Source organism: Melanotaenia boesemani, chromosome 10 (assembly GCF_017639745.1).
Source record: "Melanotaenia boesemani isolate fMelBoe1 chromosome 10, fMelBoe1.pri, whole genome shotgun sequence".
In the NCBI taxonomy this organism is placed as follows: Eukaryota; Metazoa; Chordata; class Actinopteri; order Atheriniformes; family Melanotaeniidae; genus Melanotaenia; species Melanotaenia boesemani.
The window spans coordinates 36,915,097-36,940,024 of NC_055691.1; the positions used below are offsets into that span (position 1 = coordinate 36,915,097).

General features: G+C 39.4%; 1 protein-coding gene across 3 annotated transcripts in view; it reads right to left on the minus strand.

The window, feature by feature from the left end:
* Positions 1-24,928, minus strand: part of plcg2 (phospholipase C, gamma 2) — a 55,606-nt gene that overhangs the window by 19,249 nt on the left and 11,429 nt on the right. For all 3 annotated transcript variants that reach the window (XM_041996421.1, XM_041996423.1, XM_041996422.1), the window contains 17 exons: positions 24,451-24,600; positions 20,326-20,419; positions 18,245-18,292; positions 15,814-15,898; positions 15,523-15,603; positions 15,410-15,450; positions 15,258-15,330; positions 14,655-14,756; positions 12,465-12,583; positions 11,888-11,973; positions 11,675-11,792; positions 6,367-6,535; positions 6,188-6,283; positions 4,287-4,373; positions 3,705-3,874; positions 1,571-1,771; positions 510-632 (listed from right to left, as the gene is read on the minus strand). In XM_041996421.1, coding sequence (XP_041852355.1) covers positions 510-632; positions 1,571-1,771; positions 3,705-3,874; positions 4,287-4,373; positions 6,188-6,283; positions 6,367-6,535; positions 11,675-11,792; positions 11,888-11,973; positions 12,465-12,583; positions 14,655-14,756; positions 15,258-15,330; positions 15,410-15,450; positions 15,523-15,603; positions 15,814-15,898; positions 18,245-18,292; positions 20,326-20,419; positions 24,451-24,600 — 1,843 coding nt within the window. The remainder of the gene's footprint in view (positions 1-509; positions 633-1,570; positions 1,772-3,704; positions 3,875-4,286; positions 4,374-6,187; positions 6,284-6,366; positions 6,536-11,674; positions 11,793-11,887; positions 11,974-12,464; positions 12,584-14,654; positions 14,757-15,257; positions 15,331-15,409; positions 15,451-15,522; positions 15,604-15,813; positions 15,899-18,244; positions 18,293-20,325; positions 20,420-24,450; positions 24,601-24,928) is intronic.

Below are 24,928 nucleotides of genomic sequence, written 5' to 3' on the forward strand. Positions count from 1 at the left end.
ATTAGTAGTAGAACATTTTTGCTTTTGTGCCCGTCAGGTTGAACATGTGTTTTTGTTTAGTTAGGGAACGCCACATGCTGCCATTGTTTCTACCCCCACATATCAGTAAAAAACTTAAAATATTCCCAGATCCCGGAGGCGATCCGGATCACTCCAAAATCTAATCACTCGCTCCTTTATTCCATTTCTGCTTAATCAAAATCTGTCCATAACTTTTAGAGGTAAGTTGCTGACAGACAGACAGCCAGATGGACAGACAGGCAGACAGATGGATGGACAGACAGACAGACAGATGGACAGACAGGCAGACAGATGGATGGACAGACAGGCAGACAGATGGACAGACAGACTTGGTAGAGGTGATACTAATAACAAGGCCAACTCTGGAAGGTGCAGTATGGTGGACAGCCACGCCAGAGACCAGAGTCCGTGTATCTGTGCAGGTTGTTTACGTAAAGTCTGTTTCAGGGAACATTCTAACTTTTTAAAATCCCATTTTCTTTCCATACCTGAACGTGATGGCGAAGGAGTCTACTTCTCCTTCTCTCTGTCGGATAAGGAACGCTCCGTCTCTGGGGATCCTCAGCAGGTAATCCTCTGCTTGACCTCTGCTCAGGTTACTGTAGAACCACCTGCACGGCACCAACACAAGCACACTTATTCATTCAAGCCAGGAGTTTGGTTAACAGCCGCATAGAATTTACTCAGTTACTCAGTTTAACCACTAATTTCATGCAGCTATTAGATATCAATTCATTTATAGATATTTATGTAACACCAGTTTGTAGTATTTGGTGGCTGGAGAGGTTGTTGGCAGAGGAAAATAAAATGCAGAAATAAAAACAGGTATGAAAATACAGAAGGAAAGAAATTTGAAATATTTTATAAATTTAACTGAAAATTACATAGAAAAGTAAATAAATATGAGCATCAATACAAAGTCAAATTAAAACAGTTGAAAATGACAGTAGAAATATAAATTTGTCACATTTTACAGGCTTCTTAATGGAAAAAAATGTTTTAAATGTGTTTTCATATAATTTATCGCCATATAAATAATTTTTATATTTCTGTATTTATTTTTTATTTAGTCAATTTCAGTCCTATTTTTCACTGAAAAAAAGACTTAAAATGAATGTTTCATGATTTGTTTTAAGATGTTTCTCACTCGTCAAAAGTCTTCTTCTGATTTCAGATCTTACCAAGTGTAATTATCTTCATGACAGATTACTTCGAAGGATTAGTGTGAAAGTGGCTTTGACTCACATTAAGATAGCTCATTTTATGTGTCTGTAATGCAGAAACTGTTTTTTTATTTGTGCCTGTAAAAAATCATTAACATGTGAAGAGAGAGAGAAGAAAGAGACCACAGGCCTGCTGCTGGATGAGAGTGAAGGTGTGAAAGTGAAAAATAGAAGCCAAGTGTAGGTGACAGAAACGAGCACTTATGAGTACATTAATTGGCTTTACTGAGCAGAAGCATCAGCACATAATGCTTTCAAAAAGACTTGCACTGGTGGAGAAATGATGCACTAAAAGCAGAATTTCTCCGTCTTCTTATGGGACGAACCCTTCTTGAAGATGAGGGTCAGGCTTGGGTACAGCATCAGTGAGGCGCAGCTCAAAGTCCTGGCAGCGCAGCGGGTTTTCCCTGTAGTGCTGGATCAGAGAATACACGCTGGGAAAGTGCAGGTTCGGCGTCAGGAAGAAGTAAGTGTGCCCCCCTTCCGACCCGGATCGGATGCGGCAGTGCTGGACTCTCCCACTGCGCCTGCAGAACACACATGAAACTCTTCTAAGCAAATGAATGGACACACTTTCCAGCAGTGGATCAATACTTTGGAATCATGCACTTTTCTTGCATTTCTAGTCTGTACTTTGACTTTGAAGTCCAGCTTCACCCTCGTAGACCACATCCTCTGAAAGAGGAAGTTACTGCACATGAACCACACGGTCATGTGGCCTCATTTAAGGCTGAGGTTTTATGTATCAGGAATTTAAAAAGAAAGTTGAAAAATAACCTGCAGGGCTATTTCTGTCATTGTACCAGAACATATAAGGGAAGCTGTTTCTGGAACAAAGCTTGTTACGTACAGACTGGAGGACGGATCACAAGGACCATTCACTCAGCTGAATAAGTCAGTAGAAGTTAGAAATGAACTGCTGGACAAGAACTGCCTGTTTTGTCCGAACTTGAGCTGTTTGGTCATATTAACGAATCCTGGCTGAAATTCAGTTCAGTTTAAAGCCTTTATTGTCATTACACATAGTAGTGTAACGAGATTGCTCGGCACTCCGAATACATAAAAACATAGAGGCAAAGACACAAGACATATAATAAATTATACATTAAAATCTATAAAAAAAACAGCATAAAAGTGACTAGTGTTTAAGTAGACTGATGGCAGATGGGTTCAAACTGTCTCTGAACCGAGACGTCGGTGCTCTGGCAGCTCTGTAGCGTCTGCCAGAGGGCAACAGTTCAAAGAGGTGGTGGCCGGGTGGGGGGGTGCTTCACGATGTTCAACGCTCTGCTGAGGTAGCGTGATGTAACAAGGTTATCCGGGGGGGCAGAGGACAGCCAATGACCTTTTCTGCTGACTTAATGACTCTCAGAAGCACCTTTTTGTCTGCCCCATAATGCCTCTCTTTCTTTAGAATAGAATCATCCATAATATTGTAGGTAATCCAATGACGTCATCATCAGGTCAATTACGCAAAATAAAACCTCTAACAGCCTGCTTTATATATATATATAAAATATCCCAATAACTGTCATCTCAACAGTTTGTTTGTTATTATTATTGCCCAAAGGAAAAAAAGACAATTCTTCTCTTGATATATATATATATATATATATATTAATTTTGTATGTATTTCTGCAATGATGTCAACAACTGTTTTTCAAAGTTGCCAAAAATGAAACGCTAGACCTCTAACTTCTCTAACACTAGAATTAGACTATTTTTCAGACCTTATAATGATTTTTATTTAAGGAAAGACACCACTGAGCTTCGACTGAGACTCAGCTGGATCATAAAGAGCTTGTGTGTTTGTGTACTGAGTAAAATATAACAGCATCCATGATGCTGCAAACCACTGCAAGGAGGGAATAAAAAAGTAATATCTAAAGAAGTGTCTGTTGTGAGCACCTCTGTAAATGCAGATGTTGGTCTGGAGCATTTAATACCAATAAGTAAAAACATCATGAATGATTTTAGAGAAATGGTAAAATGGTAAATGGTCCATATTTATAAAGCGCTTTACTGTACCTGGGATGATACCCAAAGCGCTTTACATTATACATCACATTCACCTATTCACACACACATGCACACACTGATGTCGGAAGCTGCCATGCAAGGCGCTCAACCACGACCCATCAGGAGCAATTAGGGGTTCGGTGTCTTGCCCAAGGACACTTTGACATGAACTCTACTTGGCCGAGGATCGAACCAGCAACCCTTGGGTTACAAGACGACCGCTCTACCTTGCTGAGCCACGCCGCCCCACGCCACGCCGAGAAGGAACTGTTGCTTCCTCTCAGCCTGGGAATGGTTATAAGACCAACTCCAAACAACTCTACAGTGAGGAAGATTATATACAAGTGCAAAAAAGTGGATCTTCAAGCCAGTCTACCCCCAAAGTTAGACTGTACTCCAGTTTTTCTTTTTTGGAGATGATATCAACACATGGGACTCTACCAGAAGGACAGGGTGAAGTCTGTGGCAAATCTTTCGCTCTCCCGGACCAAAAAGATGCCGTCCTGTCCCCCAGTTTCTGCACAGTAATCATGGATCAGTCGCTCGGCCATCAACCTGCCCTCCTTCATGTGACCATGAAACCACGGCTCGGCACAGTGAAGGTCCGTATACTGAGAAAAATAACACAAACATACAAAATTTGCTGGTAACTTACAGGTTTGGTGAGTTCTTGTCTTTTTTTAGTTGTCTAATGTTTTAATAATCATATAATTTCTGAGTACAAACGCTAAATAATTCATTCATTTGTTTATTTTCCCTTCATTCAATAGGCAAGGCAAATTTATTTGTACAGCACATTTCATGTACAAGACAATTCAAAGTGCTTTACATAAAACATAAAAACATTACAGTAAGGTGCAGGGAAAGAAAGAAAAATAAAATAAAAATAACTGAGCTTCGTCACACAAGATACGTTTTCTTATCCAACTTCTCTGATGTTCTGGATTTTCCTTATCACTGTATTCTAGTTTCAACTGTCTGTATGACCAATGTGAATTTTACTCTTTAAATTTGGCTTTTTACCTTCCTGGGATCTTCCTCTTCTTCCTCATACTCCTCTGCATAGTACAGCTTGTCATCAGAAATTATGCAGTAGTGCTTGTTCCATCGCTGACAGAGAGGGAAAAATTTGGTTAAAAAATGGACAAAATGACTAAAGACCGAACAGCAACACGACACAAAATACAAAACAAAGAAACAAAAGAGCTGCAATCCCCAAAACAGCTTCAAGAACAAGCAGCATTATGGCAAAGTGGTAATTGGACCTGTAGTTATACAGCACTTTTCCAGTCAGCTTGACCTGTCACATTCACCCATACACTCACACCCCGATAAGACACATCTGGAGGAAATGCAGGGTTCAGTGTTATGCCAAAGGACTTAGGCATGTAGCCAGGGAAACCTGGAATCGATCCACCGACCTTGCAGTTGGGAGGACAGCTCTTCCTACTGAGCTGTCGTTACCAGCTAACGCTGAGACTGTGGGCTCTCACATTAGCAGCTAATGCTAATGTCACAAAGACAAAGGAGTTGGTTGTGGATTTCAGAAAGCAGAAGAGCCGTCTGAACTCTGTCACCATCGGGGGAAGTGGACATTGTGAACAGTTACATATACCTGGGTGTCCACTTGGCCAATAAACACTGATGCCATCTATAAGACGGGTCAGAGTTGCTTGTTCTTCCTCAGGAGGCTCAGATCTTTCAACGTCTGCAGGACCCTGATGCAGATGTTTCATCACTCAGTGGTATCCAGCGTCATCTTCTATGCTGAAGTGTGCTGGGGCAGCAGGCTGAAGGCAGCCGACCCTAACAGACTCAACAAGCTCATCAGATGAGCTGGATCTGTCCAAGGAGTTGAACTGGAGTCTGTAGCGGTGATGTTCGAGAGGAGGATGCTGAGGAAACTCCTCAGTATCAGGGACTATGTCTCTCACCCCCTGCATGCCACAGTGACGTCTGTCGGAGCTCTTTCAGCCATAGATTGAGGCCACTGAGAAGCTCCACTGAACGCCACAGTCGGTCTTTTCTATCAGACTTTATAAATCCTCCCCCTTCAGCGGCAGGGAAACTTAAAAAAACTTACTGTAAATAAGAACTGCAATAATTATCTGCATATCTGTTCATAACCACAATTTATCTGTAAATATCTGTTCATAACCATAACATGTGCAGTAGTCTTTTTTTGTTATATTTTTTTCCTGTACCCTGGCACAACAATTTCTTTCAGCATCAATAAAATTGTTCATATTAACTCTGGGTTCTTACATTATCAGCTAACGCTAAGAACGTTAGCTCTCACATTAGCAGCTAATGCTACAACTGTGGGCTCGCATATTAGCAGCTAACGCTAAGACTATGGGCTCTGCCATGTTCAACAAACACCAAATCAATATCGAACTTCATTTAAACAAAATCTAATTGATTTAGTAAATTAGTGGTGATATGCAGCCCTAATGACAACTAATTTTCACTCATCTATTTACAACAAAACCCTCATGAAATCATTCACTTAACATTAGAGAGTCAACAGGATTTAATTCAAACCAAACTCTGTATGTTGAACCTTTTAATTCACACAAACTGGTATTCATAAAGGAAGTGTGGTAAGAATGGGCCATTTTTAGAGCTACTTAAGTCTAACAACACTAGTAAAAATTAACAGAAGGTAACAGAATACAAAAAATTAGTTCCAATTTTTTTTTAATGAATCATTTTTATAATGCACTCTTATTCATGTCATCGTCACCTTGTTAATGTAAAAAATAAAAATGTTGAGAGCATTCTGTTTTTCTGAGATGAGACAATGGTTGGCTTTGCAACACTTCAGGTTTCATAATGTTGCGTCTCTCGGCTATGTGTAAACCCCAATTCTCGCTTTGCATGAGCTGTTATGCAAAACATTTTGACTTTGCTAAAGACAGTACCTGGTCCACAGGGTCCCAGATCTCCAGATCGCCTTGTTTCTCACCCTTCCTAAAGTCTTTACTGGTCCCGCCGCCCTCCACATTGAGCTTCTTGTGCTGCTCGAGGACAACGAAGAGCATCATCATCATTTCTCAGTGATAAAAACTATTTCTGTTGACGAATCATCATGTTTACACACCTTCAGTATGATCTTGCCCTTAAGCTGTGTAGGTGAAGGCAGCTGTTCGGCCATGTGCTCCACAGGTTCGGATAGAAGTTTGTCTCCAAACACTTCTTTGAAGATGCGAGCCATCTGACGCTGCTGCTCGATGGGGCAATGCTCCTCAATGGACAGAATCACTGGAAAGCTGAGACAGAAGCATCATTACTAGGATGTGTGAGTAGCTGGGGAAATTGTGAAAGATTTCATGTAAAACTCCACAGGGCAAATGTCTTAAAACATTTGATCATGTGATTGTCGTCAATGCCAACAAACTTTAACTTGAAAAAGGAAAGAACTGTCATTTAACTTTCTGCTGGATTTTTATGAAAAGCATGGATTTAACTCCTTACTGGCTGAATATATTTGCAACTAAAAACTAAATTAATTCAAACAAATTCCGGAATAAAATAACAAAAAACAAAAAGACTGGAATACAATAAAAGTACAATTTAAAGAATAACAAATGAATAACAATAAATGAAGATAAATAATATGAAAATAAATACACAAATATGAGTGAATAAAAGAAAATAAATAAATACAATAAATTAGTTGGTGTAAGAGTGACAGACCCTCTTCTGGCTGCAGAGACCAAGCATGTAGTTCCAAAAAACACCACAGGTCTGTGGCTAGTTTCATACAAAACCCAGGGGTCGTCATAGCAGTTTTCTGGAAGTTTGTTCCACATGTGAGGAGCATGAAAGCTGAACGCTGCCTCTCCACGTTTAGTTCTGACTCTGGGAACAGAAAGTAGACCTGACCCTGATGACCTGAGGGATCTGGTTGCTTCATAACCAACAAGAAGATCCTGAATGGATTCTGGTCCTAAACCATCCAGGTCTTTGTAAACTAACAGCAGGATTTTGAAGTCAGTTCTTTGCCAGACAGGAAGGCAGTGTAAAGATCTGAGGACTGGAGTTATAAGGATCTACTTTCCTGGTCTTAGTGAGGACTGGAGTTATAAGGATCTACTTTCCTGGTGTTAGTGAGGACTGGAGTTATAAGGATCTACTTTCCTGGTCTTAGTGAGGACTGGAGTTATAAGGATCTACTTTCCTGGTCTTAGTGAGGACTGGAGTTATAAGGATCTACTTTCCTGGTCTTAGTGAGGACTAAAGTTCCAGGATCTACTTTCCTGGTCTTAGTGAGGACTGGAGGTCTAGGATCTACTTTCCTGGTCTTAGTGAGGACTGGAGTTCCAGGATCTACTTTCCTGGTCTTAGTGAGAACTGGAGTTACAAGGATCTACTTTCCTGGTCTTAGTGAGGACTGGAGGTCTAGGATCTACTTTCCTGGTCTTAGTGAGGGCTGGAGTTCTAGGATCTACTTTCCTGGTCTTAGTGAGGACTGGAGGTCTAGGATCTACCTTCCTGGTCTTAGTGAGGACTGGAGTTCTAGGATCTACTTTCCTGGTCTTACTGAGGACTAAAGTTCCAGGATCTACTTTCCTGGTCTTAGTGAGGACTGGAGGTCTAGGATCTACTTTCCTGGTCTTAGTGAGGACTGGAGGTCTAGGATCTACTTTCCTGGGCTTAGTGAGGACTGGAGGTCTAGAATCTACTTTCCTGGTCTTATTGAGGACTGGAGTTCTAGGATCTACTTTCCTGGTCTTACTGAGGACTGGAGGTCTAGGATCTACCTTCCTGGTCTTAGTGAGGACTGGAGTACTAGGATCTACTTTCCTGGTCTTAGTGAGGACTGGAGTTCTAGGATCTACTTTCCTGGTCTTAGTAAGGGCTGGAGTTCCAGGATCTACTTTCCTGGTCTTAGTGAGGACTAAAGTTCCAGGATCTACTTTCCTGGTCTTAGTGAGGACTGGAGGTCTAGGATCTACTTTCCTGGTCTTAGTGAGGGCTGGAGTTCTAGGATCTACTTTCCTGGTCTTAGTGAGGACTGGAGTTCTAGGATCTACTTTCCTGGTCTTACTGAGGACTAAAGTTCCAGGATCTACTTTTCTGGTCTTAGTGAGGACTGGAGGTCTAGGATCTACTTTCCTGGTCTTAGTGAGGACTGGAGTTCCAGGATCTACTTTCCTGGTCTTAGTGAGAACTGGAGTTACAAGGATCTACTTTCCGGGTTTTAGTGAGGACTGCAGTTCTAGGATCTACTTTCCTGGTCTTAGTGAGGACTGGAGGTCTAGGATCTACTTTCCTGGTCTTAGTGAGGGCTGGAGTTCTAGGATCTACTTTCCTGGTCTTAGTGAGGACTGGAGGTCTAGGATCTACCTTCCTGGTCTTAGTGAGGACTGGAGTTCTAGGATCTACTTTCCTGGTCTTACTGAGGACTAAAGTTCCAGGATATACTTTCCTGGTCTTAGTGAGGACTGGAGGTCTAGGATCTACTTTCCTGGTCTTAGTGAGGACTGGAGGTCTAGGATCTACTTTCCTGATCTTAGTGAGGACTGGAGGTCTAGGATCTACTTTCCTGGTCTTAGTGAGGGTTGGAGTTCAAGGATCTACTTTCCTGGTCTTAGAGAGGACTGGAGTTCTAGGATCTACTTTCCTGGTCTTACTGAGGACTGGAGGTCTAGGATCTACCTTCCTGGTCTTAGTGAGGACTGGAGTACTAGGATCTACTTTCCTGGTCTTAGTGAGGACTGGAGTTCTAGGATCTACTTTCCTGGTCTTAGTGAGGGCTGGAGTTCCAGGATCTACTTTCCTGGTCTTAGTGAGGGCTGGAGTTCTAGGATCTACTTTCCTGGTCTTATTGAGGACTGGAGTTCTAGGATCTACTTTCCTGGTCTTACTGAGGACTAAAGTTCCAGGATCTACTTTCCTGGTCTTAGTGAGGACTGGAGGTCTAGGATCTACTTTCCTGGTCTTAGTGAGGACTGGAGTTCCAGGATCTACTTTCCTGGTCTTAGTGAGAACTGGAGTTACAAGGATCTACTTTCCGGGTTTTAGTGAGGACTGCAGTTCTAGGATCTACTTTCCTGGTCTTAGTGAGGACTAAAGTTCCAGGATCTACTTTCCTGGTCTTAGCGAGGACTGGAGGTCTAGGATCTACTTTCCTGGTCTTAGTGAGGACTGGAGTTCCAGGATCTACTTTCCTGGTCTTAGTGAGAACTGGAGGTCTAGGATCTACTTTCCTGGTCTTAGTGAGGACTGGAGGTCTAGGATCTACCTTCCTGGTCTTAGTGAGGACTGGAGTTCTAGGATCTACTTTCCTGGTCTTAGTGAGGACTGGAGTTCTAGGATCTACTTTCCTGGTCTTAGTGAGGGCTGGAGTTCTAGGATCTACTTTCCTGGTCTTAGTGAGGACTAAAGTTCCAGGATCTACTTTCCTGGTCTTAGTGAGGACTGGAGGTCTAGGATCTACTTTCCTGGTCTTAGTGAGGGCTGGAGTTCTAGGATCTACTTTCCTGGTCTTATTGAGGACTGGAGTTCTAGGATCTACTTTCCTGGTCTTAGTGAGGACTAAAGTTCCAGGATCTACTTTCCTGGTCTTAGTGAGGACTGGAGGTCTAGGATCTACTTTCCTGGTCTTACTGAGGACTGGAGTTCCAGGATCTACTTTCCTGGTCTTATTGAGAACTGGAGTTACAAGGATCTACTTTCCGGGTTTTAGTGAGGACTGGAGGTCTAGGATCTACTTTCCTGGTCTTAGTGAGGGCTGGAGTTCTAGGATCTACTTTCCTGGTCTTAGTGAGGACTAAAGTTCCAGGATCTACTTTCCTGGTCTTAGTGAGGACTGGAGGTCTAGGATCTACTTTCCTGGTCTTAGTGAGGGCTGGAGTTCTAGGATCTACCTTCCTGGTCTTAGTGAGGACTGGAGTTCTAGGATCTACTTTCCTGGTCTTAGTGAGGACTAAAGTTCCAGGATCTACTTTCCTGGTCTTAGTGAGGACTGGAGGTCTAGGATCTACTTTCCTGGTCTTAGTGAGGACTGGAGTTCCAGGATCTACTTTCCTGGTCTTAGTGAGAACTGGAGTTACAAGGATCTACTTTCCGGGTTTTAGTGAGGACTGCAGTTCTAGGATCTACTTTCCTGGTCTTAGTGAGGACTGGAGTTCTTGGATATACTTTCTTGGTCTTATTGAGGACTGGAGTTCTAGGATCTACTTTCCTGGTCTTAGTGAGGACTGGAGCAGCAGCATTCTGGACTAACTGCAGCTGTCTGATGGACTTTTTAGGGAGACCTGTGAGGACAGCATTACAGTAGTCCAGTCTACTAAAGATAAATGCACGGACCAGTTTTTCTAAATCCTGCTGAGTCATCAGTCCTTTAATCCTCCAGATGTTCTTTAAGTGATAACAGGCCGACTTCACAGCTGTCTTAATATAACTGCTAAAATCCAGGTCTGAGTATGTAGTCTCCGGGTAAGATGGTTATGTAGATGTGTGTGTCATCAGCATAACTGAGGTAACATATTTAGTTGAGTGAGTTGGAAGCAATATAGATGTTGAACAGCAGTGGCTCCAGGATGGAGCCTTGGGGAACTCCACAGGTTATTTAGGTTCACTCAGATTTATATTTACCTATTGACACAAAGTAGTTCCTGTCTTTTAGGACTCAAACCAGTTAATTGCAGTACCAGAAAGTCCGACCCAGTTTTCCAGCCGGTCTAGTGAGATGTTCTGGTTGACCGAGTCAAATGCAGCACTGAGATCCAGCAGTACCAGGACTGAAATGTTCCTGCTATCTGTGCTCAGGCGGATGTCATTAAAGACCTGAACTAGAGCAACTCAGTGCTGTGGTGTGGCCGGAAACCTGACTGGTCGACATCAGAACAGGTATTTAGTGTCAGGAAGTTGTGGAGCTGCTGCAAGACAGTTTTTTCTAGAACCTGACTCATAAGTGATGAGTCCAGGTTTTTCTTTTTCAGTAGTGGCTTGATGACAGATGTTTTCAGGGTCTGAGGGAAGACGTCTGAAAGCAGAGACGTGTTTACAATCTGGAAGATGACTAAGGCCATGCATCCTGAAAAATTCTTAAAAACCCAGGTGGCAGGGCGTCAAGACAGGAAGTGGTGGTTTTCAGATGGACAAGGATCTCATCCAGGTTTTTAGGACTGACTGGAGAAAAGTGTGTCCTGGTGTTCCTGTCTCTGAGTGGACTCAGGGACATATGTCCTCCCCCTGGCATGGAAGCACTAACTGACTGCCTGGTTTTCTGAATTTTGTCAGTAAAGAAAGAAGTAAACTCATTCCAGGCTCTGTTAGACAGAAGTTCTGGGGTTTTTCCAGGCCTGGTTGGATAGAAAGGGTTATCTTCTGCTTGAAAGCCAATAACAAGGTTTGCAGTAAAAAGAGGGCAGAATACAGAATTGTGTTATGACTCTTACTCTGAGGTGACAAACGCGTGCTCATTTATGGCTTTGACCACATCCTCAAACTTGATCTTGGTTGTCCGGGTCCAGCCATGGTAGATGATCGGCTCCCCGGGGCCTTCCCAGCAGTCCACTAGATATATTCATCACCACAGAAAACCCCAGATTAAGGCGCTAACCTGTTCACTATAAAATAAATATCTGAGTCTAACAATGCTTCACGCTCACATTCAACACAGCGACATCCCAGCCGGAGACAGCGGACGTAAGCCTCTGTGGACGATTCACTGCGAAGCTGATCACCTGTCAGGTATCTGATGAAGAAAAACACACCAGATTAGATGTTTGTGCTGCTAAAACTTTACTTGTGTATTATACTTTTGTTACTAAGCATGTTATCTATGTAATAAAGGGTTCCTGATAACTTGTGTTCATGAATAAATGAGTTATTCTCTATTGGTCAGTTATAAAAAAAAAAATAACATGGAACTTAATTTCTTGGCTAACTTGGCTAACTTCTATTTATAGTTCAGGACAAAAACTGATGGAGTGTCCCAAAACGATAAAAAATGCAACAACAACAAATATAAACCAAAAAGACAAATAAGAATGACTGTAAGGTAAAAACGCCCAAAAAAGCCAAAAAAACAAACAAAAACAAAACAAAAACAACAAAAACCCCACAAGATTACACAAAACAACAACATACAGAAGTGAAGTGACCACAAGACACAGAAACAAAGGCATTTTGGCTCCAGCTGACCAAAAAGAGCCACAAAGAAACTTTAATGAAGCCCAAACTGACGTGTTGTGTGAAGAGCTGATCCAGTAATGGGACAAAGGGTTGTTCATGTCCAAGTTGCTGATCTCTGAGACCTTCTCGTCCCAAATAGAATTCTCCTTGGAAAACAGGAACCCGAGGAACTATAAGAGAAAAGGCCTCAGATGTAAATTAAAGTTATTGTTGCATAGCTCCTTTACAAATATGTTGTTTGAGATGATATTGACATACAGGCTGAGTATTTAGTTAAAATATGAAGTATTGCCTAGTTTTTTAATTACTAATAACGTTAACGCAGTTTTTTCCCCAAACTTCTTGCTACTGGCTCTGAACCAGAGGAACCTCATGCAGGCTGCATCCAGACCTCTTCCTCCATGTCTGGTCCTGCTGCAGCGGTGATGATGGAATCAGGAGAGAGCGGCTTTATTAACATGAAGAGACGTTTTCTGTCTGGAACTTAAAAGAAAAGACCCCACATTTCTCTTTGTCCATCTAAACCCATGCAGATAGTAGAAAACTGATTTTGGACGAGAAACTGCTCCTAAAAGACAACAAGAAACGTAGATTTTTTTTTTTAACTAAATGCAGTTCTATCATGGTGGATAGAAGTTTTGAGGCAAGACAGCAAAGGTGAGACATTTAATGACGATGTTTTCCAAGCGTGAAGCATAAATCGGGCCTTCTTCTGCCTCTGGTTTGGTGAATCTTGGTCATGGCGAGATTAAACTTACAGTTTTGGAATCTGTGAGATGTGAGCTTTCAGTAGAGGAGCCGTTTGTCCATGTGTTTACATATTTTTGATACGCGCTGCAACTGGAAGCCAGTGGAGAGCGATTAGCAGCGGAGTGACATGAGCTCTTTTGGGCTGGTTGAAGACCAGACGTGCTGCTGCGTTCTGGATCATCTGTAGAGGTTTAACTGAGCATGCAGGCAGGCCAGCCAGTAAGGCGTTGCAGTAGTCAATGCGTGAAATGACCAGAGCCTGGACCAGGAGCTGGGCCGTGTGTTCAGTCAGGTAGGGTCTGATCCTCCTGATGTTGCAGGGGTCTGCAGCCTTTCCAATACAAAGAGCCATTTTTCCTTCTGCCAGCTAAATAAAACTCTTTTAGAGATGCAGATGTTACGAGGCCTTTTGAAAAAACACAACTTTTAAAATTTTTTAAATATCTACTATAGGAACTGTGTTGTAATTTTTGAAGAACCACATCTTTCTTTCTATTTTTAGGTTTAAAAATAAAGAAAAACAAAAAAAAGAGGATAGATAGACTTTCTTCTATAGGGTATAGATATTTGTCCATATCGAGGAGTCCAATAGTTTCCAGCCTAATGACAATATATATATATATATATATTACTTGTAATTTTAGTGTCATCATGTGGAAATTCAATGCAAGTATTCCATGAAAAAAAAAATTGCTAAAAAGCTGCATTTGTTATTGTATCTATATTTAAAACATTAGTTAGTTCTTCAGCATGTTTAGCCATATATTAAGAGCCGTTGTGGAAGCTCCAGAGACCCACTTGCTGCTCCGGAACCGCAGATTGAATACCCCTAATTTAGTGTTTTGATGGGAAATCTTGTAGATTGATTATTGATGATATTGTGATAAATCTGTGAGAGACACTAGTCATTAATGATTGTGATCAGACAGTTTTAAAGGACACTGTTATCTTTAGTGCCCCTGGGAGTGAATACAGTTGTAAAAACACATCAAAGGACCTTATTGCCTTCTGCTGTGGTTGGTCAACGTGAAGCCCGACTATGGAGTCCTGCATCAGTGGACCTGACAACTGTTCCCAAGGAGGATGGGCTATAGGATGTGTCCTGAGACTGGACTCTAGTTCTAACTTGTTGGCTGGCCTGTGTTTAACTTGTCTTCTGGCTGTGTTTTGAACTCCTGCGATCGCAGTAAACGGCCGTGTCTTTTCACCGATCTGAAGGTGAGAATTTTTCTAACATGTTTGTAAACCAAAATTTACTGCATTTTTTCATATAGCAGCAGGCCTTCTTTTAGAAGAAAAAGACATTTTACACGTAACAATGCGATTAATCGTGATTAATCGCAACATTTAGTGCGATAAATCGCTATTAAATTTTTTATTGTTGCCCAGCACTAGTAATAATGAATTTGACTGTGGTATGTACGGTGCCTATGATAACAATGATATTTGTTGTATTGCTACCCACGGCAACAAGTCTGGTTTGACACATACCTCACTGACAGTAAACTCGGGATCGTTGGTTTTCCTCATGGTGTCATCAATAAACGTGGTCATCAGTTCCCTGACCCGATTTAGATTATTGGCCCAGGGTTCCTGGAAAAATGATTGAACAATCTGAGATTATTACACAACCAGTTATTGTACAAACTAGCTATAATTTGCCCCTCAGTTCATGGAATATGTGTTGCAAACAGTAAATAATTTTTACTGTTTGCAACACAGTTTTGTATTTTTCCATTTGAACTTTATTTTCAGGTAGAAATGAAAACTTATTTTTCCTAAATTCAGTCATGTCAGTCGTAGATGACCATGTCAAGTTTTTGTGCCTTTTTTATTTTTTGTCTGATACTTTAACATTTTATTGGTAAATAATTATTATAATTTCTGGTTTGTTGCCCATTCAAATATAAAATACTAAATTACTTCATTATTTCTACATTTCTTTATGGATTAATCAAATTTATAAATGCCACTTTCTATTACAAGTCATGAAATTATTTCTTGGTCCTCCGTAGACCTGCTAATCAAAATGAAAATGCTACATCACTTCTTTCCAGATGGATGAATTCATCCCTGCAGGTTTCAGGTCTTTACCTGTTGATCATAAATGAGAAATCGCTGAAAGTCGTGCAGCAGAACAGCCGAGGCATCTGGTTTATCTGTGTTACTAATTGATGTGAGAGAAAAAACAGCCTGTTAACATGTCTTTACAAGGTCAAGGGACAATAACTAAAAAAGGACCTCACCCCAGAATAAAAGATGCTTCCTTTTTAAACTCATCAAGGATCTGAGGGAAAAAAACAGCATTATTTAAAATGCTAGACTAATCACAATATTAAGATCAGACATCCAGACTCACCTCATTCTGTTCAAACATGATCAGGTTATAAAACTTATGAAAATGCTCAAAGTCCAGGCGGTCTTTCTTTACTCCCACTTCCTGTGAAAGTAGATCACAAAAACTGATCAAACCAACAGAAACTCCAGCTGCTGAAATCTTTATTCCCAAACCAGAACAGGTCAAATTCAAATGTTGTCACTCTCAATGAAGCTGCTCTTGTAGAAGATGTGTTTGTCTACATTTGTGCAGGTTTAAGGACAGACTCGTGATTCTAAAAAGATATCCAGAAAATGAAAAGAAGAAGAGTACCAGCAACTTTTCTTTCAGAGTTCGAGAGTTTGTGGTCTTGTAGTTCAGCATAGGAAGCAAAGCCTTCAGTTCCTTCACAGAAATGCTGCAAAGGACACAACCAGATAATGTCATCTGCCCCAAGGCTGAAAATATTTACACTGTTATTTATATGTACAATAACATGACATTTATGTTTAGTATCACACATGAAATACATTAAACACATTCCCTGTTCAAGTTCCACAGTTTATATGCAGCAACATAATAAATAAACCTGCAGCGACAGCCTCGAGGACAGAGGTGGTTTCTGCTGCAGGTAGGAGACACTTGCATACATGGTCAAATTAAAGAGACATGACAGCTAAAACATGAATAACCTGAAGGGAAATATTTGCAACAAGTTAAAAAACAGGATATATTTATCCACATGTCATGCTGTAGCTACTTAATGGTGTGTTCCAATTGTCCCGGAATTCTGAGCGGCCGAGAATATGTGACGTCATTACCAGGCATTCCAGCTGCACCAGCTCGGGGAAAAAAGAGATTACTTCTTGATTTCTGGCAAAATTCCTTGGAATTCCGAGTTCTGAGGACAACTGGAACACACAATTAAAATCAACTAGCAGCCTTGCTAATCTCCTATTTCAATGAAACTGGACCATGTAGCACTAGCTTAGTCAGCGCTAGATGACGTGGATACTGAGCTTCCCTGTGAGCATCTTCATTGTTTATTTTTAGCTCCACTGTAAAACAAATTAATGAACTGGGTTGATGTTTAGTCATATAGTCCCTAAATACACTCACTATAGACTAAATATGAAATGGTTTCACCACATTAGCTTAAAACAAATCTAGTGTTAGCATAGAACTAGATTAGCACTGCTACGTAGCTTCATGCTAACATCAGCTTAAGCCTTACATAACATTAGTAGTTTTAGCTGCACAGGAACTAAATCTCTTCTAGAAATCTGCAGCCACATGTCAATATATTTAAAGGATGAATAATTAGGAAACTACTTTAATATACTTCCAATTGGTGTAGTGATACTGGTGACCCATGCAGGTCTGGAGAAATGTTTTTAGTACAATACACACAAATTTTCAGTACAATAGCCATTTTAGGGTTTTTAAAAATAAAAATATGAATGAAAAATATTTAATAGGATAGAAAAACAATAAGATCAATCCCCCTTATTTGTTTAGACTGATGGTTTAATTAAATATGTAGGTCTTGACAAACATGCAATTATTGTGGAATTTACATATTTATTTCTACATTTTAATGGTAATTTTAGTTTGAGTCAGAAAGTACTCTATAAAAATGTAACTTTCATTTCCTTTCCCCTCAGCGTGGCTGCTTTGAAATGGATTTTCTAAACACAATTTTCTGTACAAAGTATAGGTATCAGATCGGTATCGCTGATACTGGCTTGTATTTTACTTGGTTTTGGATCGGTATCGCTGATACTGGCTTGTATTTTACTTGGTTTCGGATCGGTATCGTTGATACTGGCTTGTATCGCTGATACTGGCTTGTATTTTACTTGGTTTTGGATCGGTATCACTGATACTGGCTTGTATTTTACTTGGTTTCGGATCGGTATCGTTGATACTGGCTTGTATCGCTGATACTGACTTGTATTTTACTTGGTTTTGGATCGGTATCGTTGATACTGGCTTGTATCGCTGATACTGGCTTGTATTTTACTTGGTTTTGGATCGGTATCACTGATACTGGCTTGTATTTTACTTGGTATCGGATCGGAAAGAAAATGAGTAGCATCGTATATCACTAGTCCGCTAGCATAGGGCAAGGCAGTTACTCTTTTGTGTGGGAACTTGCGACACCTCCGTTCCACACCGAAAAATCCAAATACGGATACATGTACCATTACACCCCTAGTAAATAGTGACAAAAGCCTAATATAATGGATGAGTTAAGTTGGCAGCTCCAGTGTATGAACATTTTTTTGTGAAATTCTCTTTTTCCTTGTAGGAAAAACCAGTTTAAACGAACAATCTGAAGGCGATGTTGGGCCCTGAAATTAATCCAACGGTGAAAGTTTGTCAGGCCTAACATGTAGGGAACAAGTGGTCTCAAACATACATAAAAAATAATGTAATGGGGTCAAAATAATATACATATTGTTGTAAATATTCTGCTTATTTATCTTTGTGCTCTGCTTATGTACAGTGTGTGTGTATGTCTTTATTTAAAGGTGTATGTTTGTGTGTATATGCAAACTCCTCAGAGATACTATTTTTTGGTACAAGCCTCATTCTTTACCTTCATCACTGTGTTGCTACCTTCTTTTATTAATTTATATTGTTTTTATCTCCTAATTACTGTCACTGTTATATGAGTTTTCACTGACAATAAAGTCTCTTAAACCCAATGATAACGTGGCGGTCATGAAAGTAAAGAGTATTGATATTTATGTGTTCATACCTGTTGGTCTTGGTCTGATTGACAGAATACATCTGCTTCCTCAGCCAGCTGGAGGGATAAACAACACAAAGGTCAGCAACTACACCAGTCTAACTTTTTCAGTATTTGTGCATCAATGTGTCACATTAATTAGTCCAAAATAAAAAATGAATCCCTGTCAGCTAAATAATACATATTAGGGAGAGGATTCGGTTTAAATGAGGTTGTGATGATTTTTGTGATGATAGTAAACTTCGACCTCCCTGGCACAAAGTATGGAATCAGTACACTTAATGTTCACTCAGCTTTTTTAGTTTGTAGAAAATAAACAAAACCAGATATGACACAAAACAATTTTACTGAATAGCTGAAAACTGTGACTTGTGAGCTAAAGCTCGGGTAGAGTTTATACAATCCATTCAATTTGTACACAATAATATCAAATCAGTTTAAGTTTAAATACGCAAATGAGTTAAAATTAAAGGCGGTGCTGAAACTGGCTAACCGGCAGGAAATGTGGCCCCAACAAGAGAGATCAGAGTGGGAACAATAGAAAGGATTATAAAGCCCTTTTCGAGAAGGTAAGACATTGTTTCCTTGGCAGATGTGTCTAAAACTTAAAAATAAAATGGAAAAATGGTAAAACTAAAGCATGAAATAAAAACCAGGCAAGATGACAAAGGACCAGCCAAAAGAAAGAATGAGTTTTATAGACAAAAGAGCCAAATATAAAGAATTCTAAGTCCGAAAGAGACTAGAAGAGGGTTACAGTGAACTAAAGAAGAGCAGTGATGGGTGTTAGATGACTGGACAGAATTCGTTCAGTGATGAAGCATCACTTTGGTGAAGAAGATTATTTTGGATCTTTAGTTTGCAGCAGACTTCTATCGTCATTGATGATATGGGTTTGATATCAGGTGAGGACCAGGAGAGACACAGTAAATATACAGCTGGACACTGAAAGCATGTTTGGTGACGCTGATATCATTTTTCAGGATGATAATGAATCTTGTCACATTACAAACAATGTCCAAAGATAAGAAATATCAGCCGGAAAAAGGTATGAGGGGAATGAGGGAATGAGGTCCTGCCCCAAGTGGAGGAGCTCCAGTATGTCAGGGTCTTGTTCAGGAATGAGGGAAGGATGGAGCAGGAGATGGACAGGCAGAACGGTGCAGCGTCTGCAGTGATGCGGACTATGCATCGCTCTGTTCTGGTGAAGAGGGAGCTGAGCTGAAAGGAGAAGCTTCTACGTTCCTATCCAAACCTATGGTCACGAGCTGTAGGTAGTGACCAAAAGAACCAGATCATGAATACAAGCGGCCAAAATGAGTTCTCCGCAAGGTGGCTGGGCTCTCCCTTAGAGAAAGGGTGAGAAGCTCGGTGATCCGGGAGGGGCTCAGAGTAGAGCCGCTGCTCCTCCACATCGAGAGGAGCCAGATGAAGTGGCTCGGACATACAGATGCCTCCTTGGTGAGGTGTTCTGGGCACTTCCCACCGGGAGGAAAATCCTGGGGAAGACCCAGGACATGCTGGATGGACTATATCTCTCAACTGGCCTGGGAACGCCTCGGGATTCTTCTGGATAAACTGGCAAATGTGGCCGGATTTCCCTGCTAAGGCAGCTGCCACCATGACCCGACCCTGGATGGGTGGATGGACGGATGGATGGATGGATGGATGGATGGATGGATGGACGGATGGATGGGTGGATGGATGGATGGGTGGATGGATGGGTGGATGGATGGATGGATGGATGGATGGATGGATGGATGGGTGGATGAGTGGATGAATGGGCAGATGGATGGATGGATGAAATATCAGCCCACTAATATGAAGAAGACGCAAAAATAAAAAGTACTTTAATAAAACTATCATCATTATTATTTTAATTTTTTGTGTCATGTCTGTTTTGTTTATTTAATTAGATTTTTAAATAAAGAAAAAATGTGAAAAAAGGTGATTTCTTTTAACATTGTGGAAACCTTCTTTTTAATCCAACATTTAAAGCTGAACACCAGGTGTGTTTATTTTGCTTTTAGATGCTTGGCCTGCGGGTAGACGATGTTGGAATGATGTGTCTGCTGTGACTTTGCATCCACCTCTCTATAACAGCCGGAGTCGGAGCTGCCAGAGCCTCTTCCCTCAGCATTTCTAGTCCCACCAGCCATTTCTGCGCCTCCTCCGGAGAATCAGCTGGAAAATTTGGAAAAACAGACGACAGCATCAGACCTGCTGAAACAAAGGAGACTACTGTTCACCGTGACGTCCTGCAGCCTTTCAGAGGACCGACCGCAGACCTGTGGCTCTCAAATGGAGGTTCAGGTACGTGTTGGGATGCTTGGGAAACTCCAGGGGAAAAGTAAAACGGGAGGAAATTTGTTCTACGTTTTCTGTCTTTCTAACTTTACAGACGTGACTTCAGTTTGTATGAGGAGGTGAGTCAGGATGTCTACACACATGTGGAAATGTACACGTATTTAAAATAAGTTCTAGATCTGGAAAAGTTCCTCTAACCATCCTGAAATCCTGGATTTTTTCATTCCAGATACCTGGAATTAAAAATTTGCTGGTTTTATAGATTAATATTTGATCTGGAAGTTGGAATGAACATGTAAATATGTACAAATAAAATATGTAAAAAAACAAATCTGGAATATGTTTATATAGACAGAAATATTAAATGGAAATATAATGTACCTGATAAAATATAAAACATATTAAGTTATTAAAATGATTGAAAAAATAAATTAAATTGATAAATTTTTAAATAAAAATATCAAGTCTTTTAATGTCCTTAATAAATTTATATATAGCATTAAAAATATCCAAATATATATTTCATTCATTCAGATATATAAAATCTATATAACAAAAAAAATCTAATATATTTTTTTAAAAAATATGTAAATACTTAAAATAAAATTATTTAAAAGTTAAGTGAAGGAAATGTTGTGGAAACGTATTTCTTTCCAGAATTTTCCGAGTTTTTCTCATTTCTAGATTATTATTGGGTTTTTACGGTCCGGCCGTCTGGAGACGCAGGAAGAATTATTCTACAGCTGCAGGATCTCAACAGCTTCCACTGGAATAACGGATAGAACATGAATGAATGAATGAACGAGTAAACAAGTGAGTGAGTGAATAAAATAAATGACTGAGTGAGTGAGCGAGCGAGAGAGCGAACGAACGAACGAGCGAATTAAATAAATAAATGAGTGAGTGAGTGAGTGAGTGAGTGAGTGAATGAATGAATGAATGAATGAATGAATGAGTGAATGAATGAGTGAATGAATGAATAAGTGAATGAATCAATGAATAAATGAATGAATGACTGAGTGAATGAATGAATGAATGAATAAGTGAATGAATGAATGAATAAATGAATGAATGAATGAATAAATAAATGAGTGAATGAATGAGTGAATGAATAACTGAGTGAATGAATGAATGAGTGAATGATTAACTGAGTGAATGAATGAATGAATGAATGAATGAATGAATGAATGAATGAATGAGTGAATGAATGAATGAGTGAATGAGTGAATGAGTGAATGAATGAATGACTGAGTGAATAAATGAATGAATGAATAACTGAGTGAATGAATGAATAAATAAATGAGTGAATGAATGAGTGAATGAATGAATGAGTGAATGAGTGAATGACTGAGTGAATGAATATATGAATGAATGAATACCTGAGTGAATGAATGAATGAGTGAATGAGTGAATGACTGAGTGAATGAATGAATGAATGAATATATGAATGAATGAATACCTGAGTGAATGAATGAATGAATGAATGAGTGAATGACTGAGTGAATGAATGAATGAATGAATGAATAAATGAATGAATGAATAACTGAGTGAATGAATGAATGAATGAATGAATGAATGAATGAATGAATGAATGAATGAGTGAATGAATGAATGAATGAATGAATGAATGAATGAATGAGTGAATGAGTGAATGACTGAGTGAATGAATGAATGAGTGAATGACTGAGTGAATGAATGAATGAATGAATGAATGAGTGAATGACTGAGTGAATGAATGAATGAATGAATGAATAAATGAATGAATGAATAACTGAGTGAATGAATGAATGAATGAATGAATGAATGAATGAATGAATGAGTGAATGAATGAATGAATGAATGAATGAGTGAATGAGTGAATGACTGAGTGAATGAATGAATGAATGAGTGAATGACTGAGTGAATGAATGAATGAATGAATGAATGAATACCTGAGTGAATGAATGAATGAGTGAATGAGTGAATGACTGAGTGAATGAATGAATGAATGAATATATGAATGAATGAATACCTGAGTGAATGAATGAATGAATGAATGAATGAATGAATGAATGAATGAATGAATGAGTGAATGACTGAGTGAATGAATGAATGAATGAATATATGAATGAATGAATACCTGAGTGAATGAATGAATGAATGAATGAATGAGTGAATGACTGAGTGAATGAATGAATGAACGAATGAATGAATGAATGAGTGAATGAGTGAATGACTGAGTGAATGAATGAATGAGTGAATGAATGAATACCTGAGTGAATGAATGAATGAATAACTGAGTGAATGAATGAATAAATAAATGAATGAATAAATGACTGAGTGAATGAATGAATGAATGAATGAATATATGAATGAATGAATAACTGAGTGAATGAATGAGTAAATGAATGAATGAGTGAATGAATGAATGAATGAATGAATGAATGAATGAATGAGTGAATGAATGAGTGAATGAATGAATGAATGAGTGAATGACTGAGTGAATGAATGAATGAGTGAATGACTGAGTGAATGAATGAATGAATGAATGAGTGAATGACTGAGTGAATGAATGAATGAATGAATATATGAATGAATGAATACCTGAGTGAATGAATGAATGAATGAATGAGTGAATGAGTGAATGACTGAGTGAATGAATGAATGAATGAATATATGAATGAATGAATACCTGAGTGAATGAATGAATGAATGAATGAATGAATGAATGAGTGAATGAATGAATGAATATATGAATGAATGAATACCTGAGTGAATGAATGAATGAATGAATGAATGAATGAATACCTGAGTGAATGAATGAATGAATGAATGAATGAATGAATGAATGAGTGAGTGAGTGAGTGAATGAATGAATGAATGAATGAATGAATGAATGAATGAATGAATGAATGAATGAATGACTGAGTGAATGAATGAATGAATGAATGAGTGAATGAATGAATGAATGAATGAATGAATGAGTGAATGAGTGAATGACTGAGTGAATGAATGAATGAATGAATGAGTGAATGAGTGAATGAATGAATATATGAATGAATGAATACCTGAGTGAATGAATGAATGAATAACTGAGTGAATGAATGAATAAATGAATGAATGAGAGAATGAATGACTGAATGAGTGAATGACTGAGTGAATGAATGAATGAATAAATGAATGAATGAATGAATGACTGAATGAGTGAATGACTGAGTGAATGAATGAATGAATAAATGAATGAATGAATGAATGACTGAATGAGTGAATGACTGAGTGAGTGAATGAATGAATGAATGAAAGAATATATGAATGAATAATACCTGAGTGAATGAATGAATGAATGAATGAATGAATGAATGAATGAGTGAATGAGTGAATGACTGAGTGAATGAATGAATGAATGAATGAATATATGAATGAATACCTGAGTGAATGAATGAATGAATAACTGAGTGAATGAATGAATGAATGAATGAGTGAATGAGTGAATGACTGAGTGAATGAATGAATGAATGAATGAATGAATATATGAATGAATACCTGAGTGAATGAATGAATGAATACCTGAGTGAATGAATGAATGAATAACTGAGTGAATGAATGAATAAATAAATGAATGAATAAATGAATGAGTGAATGAATGAATGAGTGAATGAATGAATGAATGAATACCTGAGTGAATGAATGAATAAATGAATGAATGAATAACTGAGTGAATGAATGAATAACTGAGTGAATGAATGAATGAATAACTGAGTGAATGAATGAATAAATGAATGAATGAATGAATAACTGAGTGAATGAATGAATGAGTGAATGAATGAATGAATGAGTGAATGAATGAATGAATAACTGAGTGAATGAATGAATGAATGAGTGAATGAATGAATGAATGAATGAATGAGTGTTCGGGCATCAGACCTCACCTCCCAGGCTGAGGGTGCTGAGAACGAACTGGGAGCCATAGAAGATGGTGAAGCAGGTGCTCTCGTCATGTTTGTCCTTCCCGTCTCTGAATCGCTCAAAGTCCTTGGAATTCCTCCCTGGACGAATCTCCCGGATCTCGCTCAGGTCCACTGGAACAAAACACATGTTTTCTGTACGGAGCAGCTTTTCCTGCATCCTCACCTCTATGAAAAAGTAATAATCAGTAATCATATCACTCTTTTGGTAAATGGTCTGTACTTATAAAACACTTTTACCCGAAGCTTTACCTGAACATCACATTCACACACTGATGGTGGAAGCTGCCATGCAAGGCACTAACCACGACTCAGGGACACCTCGACATGAGCTCTCTGAACCGGGATCGAACTGGCAACCCCCGGGGTGCAGGGCAACCACTCTACCCGCCGAGCCATGCCGCCACCTTTGTGGTAATTTTAAGTCTGAGGTTGTTTCTCA